This window comes from Mercurialis annua, linkage group LG8 (assembly GCF_937616625.2).
Source record: "Mercurialis annua linkage group LG8, ddMerAnnu1.2, whole genome shotgun sequence".
Lineage (NCBI taxonomy): Eukaryota > Viridiplantae > Streptophyta > Magnoliopsida > Malpighiales > Euphorbiaceae > Mercurialis > Mercurialis annua.
Genome location: NC_065577.1, coordinates 12,118,227 through 12,126,952, shown reverse-complemented (window position 1 = coordinate 12,126,952; position 8,726 = coordinate 12,118,227). Strand labels below are relative to the sequence as shown.

General features: G+C 32.9%; 2 protein-coding genes across 2 annotated transcripts; one reads left to right on the top strand and one right to left on the bottom strand.

The window, feature by feature from the left end:
* The first annotated feature begins 300 nt into the window (after positions 1 to 300).
* On the top strand, positions 301 to 942 carry LOC126661636 (uncharacterized). Its single transcript, XM_050355488.1, has 2 exons — positions 301 to 526; positions 617 to 942. Exons 1-2 carry the CDS (start codon positions 301 to 303, stop codon positions 940 to 942), a joined length of 552 nt encoding a protein of 183 aa, XP_050211445.1.
* Positions 943 to 3,239: 2,297 nt separating this feature from the next.
* On the bottom strand, positions 3,240 to 8,167 carry LOC126660622 (SURP and G-patch domain-containing protein 1-like protein). The gene is made up of 9 exons (XM_050354192.2): positions 8,007 to 8,167; positions 6,951 to 7,407; positions 6,309 to 6,435; positions 6,077 to 6,183; positions 5,385 to 5,549; positions 4,584 to 4,709; positions 4,323 to 4,511; positions 3,573 to 3,751; positions 3,240 to 3,458 (listed from the first exon to the last, which is right to left on the bottom strand). The coding sequence occupies exons 2-9, from the start codon at positions 7,363 to 7,365 to the stop codon at positions 3,432 to 3,434; spliced, it is 1,335 nt and encodes a 444-aa protein (XP_050210149.1). The 5' UTR covers positions 7,366 to 7,407; positions 8,007 to 8,167; the 3' UTR covers positions 3,240 to 3,431.
* Positions 8,168 to 8,726: the final 559 nt, after the last annotated feature.

Here is an 8,726-nt window from a genome sequence, read left to right as displayed (position 1 = left end):
TCTCATTTTGCTCTGATATGCAGAGGATTATAGCGAAAACTTGGTGGAATAGTTCGAATGATAAGAATAAAATCATATAGGTTAATTGGAGCTCAATCTGCAAATCAAAAAAAAGAAGGTGGTCTTGGTTTCTGAAACCCGAGAGCCTTTAACCAAGCAATGCTAGCCAAACAAGCTTGGCGGTTGATTCAGAATCCGAGCTCTTTATGTGCTAAGGTGTTTCGGGCTAAATATCACCCTAACTTTGAGTTTAGGAAGCTAACTTTGAAATGAGGGTCAAGTTTCGTGTGGCAAAGCTTTATGGAGAGAAAGAAAATTATTGATTTTGGGTTGGCGTGGAGAATTGGTAATTGGCTGTCTGTGGATGCGAAGAATGATCATTGGATCAATTCGGCTAATCTTATGAAGCCTTCGGGTTTGCCGAATATCCCAAATGGTTGCACTGTTAGTTTTTTCATTGATCAACAGAACAAGAGTTGGGACCGTGATAAACTGGTGCAAGCCTTCTCCCCTCATAAAGTTGAAAGCATATTAAAAATCCCTATAAGCCTCAGATTGCGTCCTGACAGATTATTCTAGTCTCTGAGCAAAAATGATATGTTTTCCATCAAAACAGGTTATTATCAGGCCTGTAAATTGGCGAACATGAACACGGCTAGTTCATCGGGTGTTGGGGATAGTAACAGGTTATGGAAGAAGATATGGAAATGTCCAGTTCCGCCAAAAGTTAGGCACTTCCTGTGGCGCATCTATCATCAAACGTTGCCTTGCAATGCTAATATGGTTAAGAAGATGATTCGTGTCTCTAGTAACTGTACGAGATGTGGTACTCGAAAGGAAACCGCTATCCATGCGTTAAAGCAATGTGAGGAAGTTGGAGGCTTGTGGTTGTTATCCCCTCTATGTCTGAGAGCTGATAATTTACACTGTTTCGCTAATTAAGTGCAGTCTTCAATTAATCTTCGATAAAACTTCATCTATCACCCGCAAACTCACATCATCCAATTAGACATATCATCATGTTATTTGTACAAAACATAAGTAACTAATATTAAACTTTATCAACACCAATAATATACATAAAATAATATATTAAATAAATGCATTTTGATCTAGTAAAAAAAATATTATACAACCTGAAAGTAGATAGAAAATAAATTTTAGAAATGAACCAACACCAAAACTGAAGTTTGTTGATTTTTTTGATGACAGATTAGATGGTGTGGAATATATTTTATTTTATTGGATATTTAAAATTATTTAAAAGTCCACGTCAGCTAACTCTAACTGTGTTAATCAAAAAAATTGGACAAAATAAGTTCACTGTTTTCCAAATCAAAATCATAAGGTTTGTTGAGGAAAATTGAAGTTCAAGTACGGCCAAAACGTCCGAAAGCCAGAAACCATGGATGATTTCAAGCCTAGAATTTTGAATTCTATTGGTCTCAAATTTTAGTTAGTCTATACATAAAATTATAATAATGTTAATTAGTCTGTTAAATCTGTATGTGGCTGTCGATCTTTGGCAAATAAATTGCGACTTAAATCTTCTTTTTCTTTTTCTCTTTCAAATTGAAAACTCTAACCGTCAAGAGTTTTCATTTTGTTTTTCGCTTCGGCTGTCGTCTATAGTTTATTTTTTCTGTTGACGATAGTCATTTCTTTTTTATTACTTTAAAATAAAGTAAATAACCGACGCATTTTCATCTTTTTTGTTTTTGTTGGTAAATCTATCGACGAGACGCATCAATTTCAATATATGTACAAATTAGATTAAAACCTTTTAAGGATGACGACAAAATTATTTATAGGCTATATTAGTTTTTCTTTTTGATATTTTTGTTACGATGATCGTCTTTCTTTACAAAAGTTTGTTGTTATTTTTTCTGTTAAATGTTTGATTGTTCTTTTATGGAGGGTTGGTGAGTTTTTTGTTAGACAGAGAAATATTTAATTTTAGGCTTAATGTCTTAAAAAACCCTGACCTTTCATTCCCTTTTCAATCCTACCCTGACATTGCAAATCTGTCAGTTTTACCTATTTTGCATTTTTTCATTTCAATTGTACCCTAAAATATAAAATTGATTTTTTTTTACTTGGAAAAAAATTCTCTAAATTAACCCTTTTTGCATTAGATTAACTTTTAATATTAAATTGATCATTTTTATAAAAAAAATATTGAACTTTTGTCAAATAAATAAAGGTCAATTTTATATTTCAGGGCACAACTGAAATGAAGAATGGGATAAAATTGACAATTTTTCAACGTCAGGGTAAGATTGAAAAGGGGATCAAAGGTCGAGATTTTTTAAGGCATTAAGCCTTAATTTTATTGTGATAGAACAGTTATATAATTTTTATTTTTATTTTATAAAGCTATCTGCAAACAAAATTTTGCATCTTATTCCATGTCAAACGGTTATATCCTTTCTAAATTTTTACACTTGTAACTGTTTGATATTATTGAAAAATCATTTGCTAAGTAATTAAACCAATTTTGCTTTTTTAGAATTTTCTACCATATACCAATGCCAGTTACATGCCTTCTTAAGAGAATCAACAGTATCAGACATTAGAAATGCACCAACTACAAATTCAGTAGACAAAAAATAATTAGGGTTTATTATTTTCTTTAAGTAAAACGGTAGTGCTTCTATGATCCATATTTCTGTTTTTGACAAGGTTAGGATATTATATTAAAATAATCATCAAAGTAGATTGTAAATCAACTGTAACAAAATATCGAAAAGGAAACAAAAAAAAAACAGAACATGAATCAAAATAAAACAAGAAAATAAAGTCCAATGAAATTTAAAAAGTGCAGTATCCATTAGAATTCAAGTGTTGAAAGTTCCTAAACGTCATTTATCTCTCTTTAAAAATTAGGAAATCAATATTTTTCTCATAAGATATTAAACCCTTTCAAGGTATATTTTAATTATTGAATACCTAAATATCGTAAGATAACGACTTTTTAAAATGTTGAAGAAAAACAATAATTTTAACCTAATCTTAAGGGTTATAGCAAGTAACTCCTGAATATAAACTATATAGCCTACATAAATCTACAATATATTAGTTTGCATGCTTTGATCAAAAAATTCTTCCTTGTGGAGGAATTATCAAACCAACCATAACCCCTAAAATTCCGATGACTAAATCGTGAGTAAATAAAACTCGCATAGGGTCATTTAGAAGACACCATCCTTGGCAGTTGGCATAGTACTAAGCAAACTGAATTGAGAAAAAACAGAAACAAATAAAAAATATGTATTTGAATAACAAGTTCACGAGTAGCATTCTCTAAGCAATTTCATTCTGTCGGGCAATACAATTTTTTATATTTCTTCTGCAGAATAATAAGCAGTTCAAACACAATTCATTTTCTGAAAACAGGTCTTGGTAAACATATAAGCTTCCATAAAAGTACCTCAGTAGTATGCTTTTCGGGGATTGTTCTGTTTAAAAAAAACCACAAAATATTTTATAAACTTTGCCATAACACACGGAAAAAGAGCAATACCACAAGAAAAAATCAACAATAAATTACGGAAGAAGTATTGATGTAATACCAGAGGATTCGGTCTGTAACGATAACCAAGCATCATTCGCTTCTTATACTGCTCATATATATCATCTTCGGCAGTCACCTCCCCAGGTTGTTGAGCTCCTACTCCTAAATTGTTCGTCTTTACACTGCCAGCTTTAATGGGATCTGCAATACCACTTTTTGAGCTCCCCAGACCCTCACCTGAAAGCCACAAACCGTCATTAACACAAACATCTTATTACTCACATGCGAACAGAAGAAATAGCACTTTGAAATCAATTTATACAAAGCGATAAGTCCAAGCACATCAGAGAAGCATGTAGTTTTTAGAACCATTTTTTGCTGCCTATTTGCGAAATACAAAATTCATATTCCAGCCAAACAAATTGGTCCCCATATTCAGACCGCAGTTATACACATTGGTAAAGCATCTTTTATATAAGATGCTGGAGTGTATTCAAGAGCATGCATGTAGGAATGGTACATGCACATTATTATTTATCTAGTCAAAAGAGCAGAGTTAGAATGCAATTATAATATGTCCTATAAATTTGTTTTGACTGGGTATATGAACTATATTTCACTTCTTTATCATGTCTAATAATTACTCTCCTCTATCTGATTCACACAATACAAAGTCGAGCAATCCAGAACAAAAAAACAGTACAAATCTCAGTCTTTTCGTGTAATAGTTTCAGCTTGCAATTTATATTAGAGAACAAGTATGCGAGCCTAAACAGGCGCACAAAAACACACAAGGAGAGAAAAAAACCTTCTTTCCAGCCCATTTTGGACAAAAGTCTATGCCCAACATTGTCTGCCTGTATCCTTGACCTTTCTGCGGCCTCGATAGCTGCTTTTCGTGCAGCAGCATCATTACAGGTAGCCAAGAACTTCTCAAGCTCTTCTTGAGGAATGTAATCACCCATGTGATGACCTCTCTTTCCAGGAGCAGTAGTGCCTATAAAATATAAAATAAGTACACTGCAGAAAATACCATATCTAATGCCAATAAGACATGAAGCTATTTAACCTAGAAGGGAAGGAGGCGGTGGCATCTCATCCTTTGACTGTTTAGGTTGTCTCCTCTTCTCTTCGTGAGCTGCCTTTTTCATGTAGAACTCCATCATTGCTATGGGATCTGCTCCACTAGATTCACCTGTATTATACAAAGTAAATACAGGAGTCAACAGTTGGATATAACATTTTAAGTTATGCCAGTATGAGATGAGAATCAATGAGTTTGCCAACTATAATCACTCTGCAGATAATCGAGTCACAAAGTAAACACATGGGGAAAGACGACATTGTGACCACCAGTCAATTTCTTTAACTAAAAGAATTAAACAAGGGCACTAAACAAAAAATAGAGAATGATTCCGACTTGGTGAAGTACAATAACAGCATTTCAGGCTTGGTATAACCCAGTACAGAGAATGATTCAAATTATCCTCCGGATCATCCTTCATAAACTAGTTGTTTTCTATTTCCAGACAAGAAATGAGAACCAAAATTCCTTTGGATTCATTTCAGCATAGGAAAAATCTACAACACAATAGAAAGAAAAGTCTACAAAAACATGGAAGTCAAAAGATTGAAAGATGGCAAGAAACTGCAATCAAATAGATGATGGACCCAATATAGAAATATCAGTTCATGTGTACAACAACCAAATCACATAATTTAACCTTCCTAAGGCACTAATTTGATGCCACGTCTTGAGACATTTTTATAAGAAATGAACAGAAATAAAAAAATTGGACCATGAGGAGTCAGAAGTAAAAAAGAAAACTTTCATTTGAACACATAAAAAGATGTTGTCTTCTGCAGTTACCAGTTTTTCCTGCTGATGCTGTTTGTGCAGAAGTCTCCAAACCCACAGGCCCATCAGTGACATCATATAGAGCTGAAGCAGGGATTTGGTAATTCGGTTGCTGCTGATGTGATCGTTGAGAAACACTTGATAATTTAGAAGATGAAGTACTTGTAGTTGTAGCACCTATAAGGAAAGTAATTAACATTCAGATTTCAGTCGAAGATTGAAAAGATTGAAAGAGAACTTTCATAAGCAAATCAAATTAAGACTTCAACTATGAAAAACTGACAGGTTATCCTATTTTCCCCATAACCATATTTCATGAACCAATAAAGTGCATAAAGTGTTAAAAGGCCCCAATGCGCCAAGATCCCAACCATTTTAGATATTAATGTAACAATTCTTGCATTAACACTTTGAGATGTCCAATGTTCCAGAGCAAAGCTAAATATGTTGAGAATACTTTACTAGATTTAGAGCAGAAACTGAAACTAAACAAGAAAGACAATCAAATGTGCACATAACACACAGAATACGAATTTAGGGCATTAGACATTCTATCATCCAAAGAGAAGCGATAGCGCATAGCCGTTCCTACTGTTGTAGACTGTTAAACCTCATAAATTCCCAGTAAAACACATTTGTTCATCTTCTGCCTCATTATTCATATATATTTTACGATATATCAGTAGAAGTAAATCAGTACAAACCACTAGGATAGCTATCGGAGTCTCTGGTCTGTGAAATGAACCTCTCCTCTTCAGCAAGCAGAAATTCATAGTACTTATAGTCTGAGCAAGTCTTGTCAAATAGAAATCTGCAAATAAAATATGATATACGACTTAAAAGGCAAGTTTCCAGCATACGCACCAAAGCTCGCAAGGACTTTGATATAAGCATAAAAAAACAATGAATAAAACAATTGATATCATTAGAACATACTTAAAAGGTGTGTCTCCAGGATTTTTTTGACGTGTAGTATCCTCAAATTGCCTTCCATTTTTGGCAACAAAGCTTGCCAGTCTGTCAGCAGCTTTCTTCACTGCAGGATCACTCGGAGGAAGTGGTGCTGCACATCACTTATAAAACTGATTAATACCAAGAGCAAGAAGGGAATTCAAATTACTCTTGTAGCAGGCGTGCCACATAGGCGAAATCTTTCATTGAACATCTCTTTCGACCAATGTTGTTTGATAGTTAAGGTATAAGCTGCATTCATCAGACAAGAAATATTCAAGAATGTTTTGTCCTCTTTATTCCCAGCTCAAGATTAGAGTATACATACCCATGCAATTGTTTGCTTACACTTAATGAAGGGGAGAAATTATAATTCTTCAAGATCTCATTAAGAGCTATCTTTTACAAGATAAAACATGTCTACCAAGAAAATTGCATGAACATGTGCACATCAATTTTGCAAGAGAAATACTTTTTGGAGTCATATTTGACATGATAGCAGCAGAAATCTTATCAAAACATCAAGCTAAGAGCACATATTGGGATATAACAAATATCTTTGTTGATATTCAGCAAAAGTATTTAAAAATAATTGTAAATAAAGGTATCTACACAAGCAATAATTACCAACATCCACTTGTTTTGATGATAGCTCAGAGAAATCTGTTTGGCTCAACTTCTGCCTTTTAGCTGATGCATCACTGGGTAAATTCCCAGCATCTACTTCATCATCGTCATCTTCTCCCAACTTAACTACAGGAGTCATAATCTTTGACTTCTGTTTCAAGCTAAATGCCAGTTTTCCACCTGAAGATGGCTGTGGGGTCTTGCTTGAATTGTTAGTCTTCAATTGCATACTTATTTTACCAGTAGAAGATTTAGGAGCCAGAGTCCCTGAAATAATGGCTTTAGGTTTAGATTCCTTTTCTTCACCACCTTTGTCCTTCTCCTGATCCTTCCCCTTCCCTTGCTGAAGTTGTTTGAACCTCTCCATGAATGAACCATCATTAACAAAAAGAGTAGGAGGCGCTTGGTTATCCATTGCCAAAAGGCCAATTATGCTCAGACTATCCACTGGAAATAGCTGTTTGATAATAAGTACCCTTTCAATATATTTCAACATAAACTATAATCCAAAGTACTGATAATTATGACTATGAGGTTGTGCATATTGTAACGCATCCATGACCATAAAATCCATATTCCAAAGCCCCAATTTTATCATTTAACATACCCGAAAAAATATGGAGCATATCAAATTAATCATTTAACATACCCGAAAAAATACAAAGCATATCAAATTAATCATTTAACATAAAGAAGAATTTTAAATCCAGCAATTGAAAGACAAAACCTTTGCTACATCAAACAATCACAATTCAGAAATACAATTAACCTAATTTTGTCGGATGTTCTTCAATGGAACTGAAATACAACATTTAAGCACCATCCAGTACAACTACCACATATAATATAAATCCCTTCTTCACAACTAACCCAAAAACCTAATTTTGTTGTCAATTGCTTTAGATAATTTAGATCCACAAAACAAACGCAATCCAACCCTAGAATTGCAATTCACAAACACATTAAAACGATTAAAATTATCCAATTTCCAATATAAACAAGAGGAAGTAAAATTTTAAACACCTAAAAATCGTAATTCGCAAATCAAAAAATTACCTGAAAGTGTTTGATGAAATGACAGAAACTTTAGTTGGGTTGTTGGTGTGTTACTAATTAAGGAATTTCATTTTTTTTCTAAAGAGATTCAGCTAAGCCCTAATCTCTGAAACGATTGGCTTTCTAATTTCTTGCTCCGCTATTGGGAAAAGTAAGAGAGAGGACCGATGCGTTATTGTAATGAACAAAGGGTCAATACCACCCTCAAATTTATATTTGGGGATCAAATAAGTACTAATATATTTTAACTTTTTTTTATCAATAATTTTTTAAAATTTGTATTTTGATGTCAAATAGCTTTATGAGGTCCCAAAATTTGTGACTTAAGATTGAATAAGTCCACATTTGAGATACATAATTTCGAGATTACTATATTTAAATTAAGAGAGTTTTGAGAACTAATCGGTTTAAAAATAATTTATTTGACTTTGAAAATACAAATTTGGAATCTAATTAACCTTCAAAAAAATTTGTGGGCTTATTTTATCCTGAGACACAAATTTAAGAGCGGCGTTGATATTTTGTTTTTCTTATAATAGATAGCAATAAACATTTATTATTTGAAATATATTTCATATAAAAAAATGCCTTATAAATTAAAAAAATAAAACATTTATTATTTTAAATTAATTAAACCATTTCTTTATTTTATTTCTTATAAGTTAGTTATTAGTAGTCATAAATGGTAAATTAATTTAAATATGTTATATTCACAAGAAA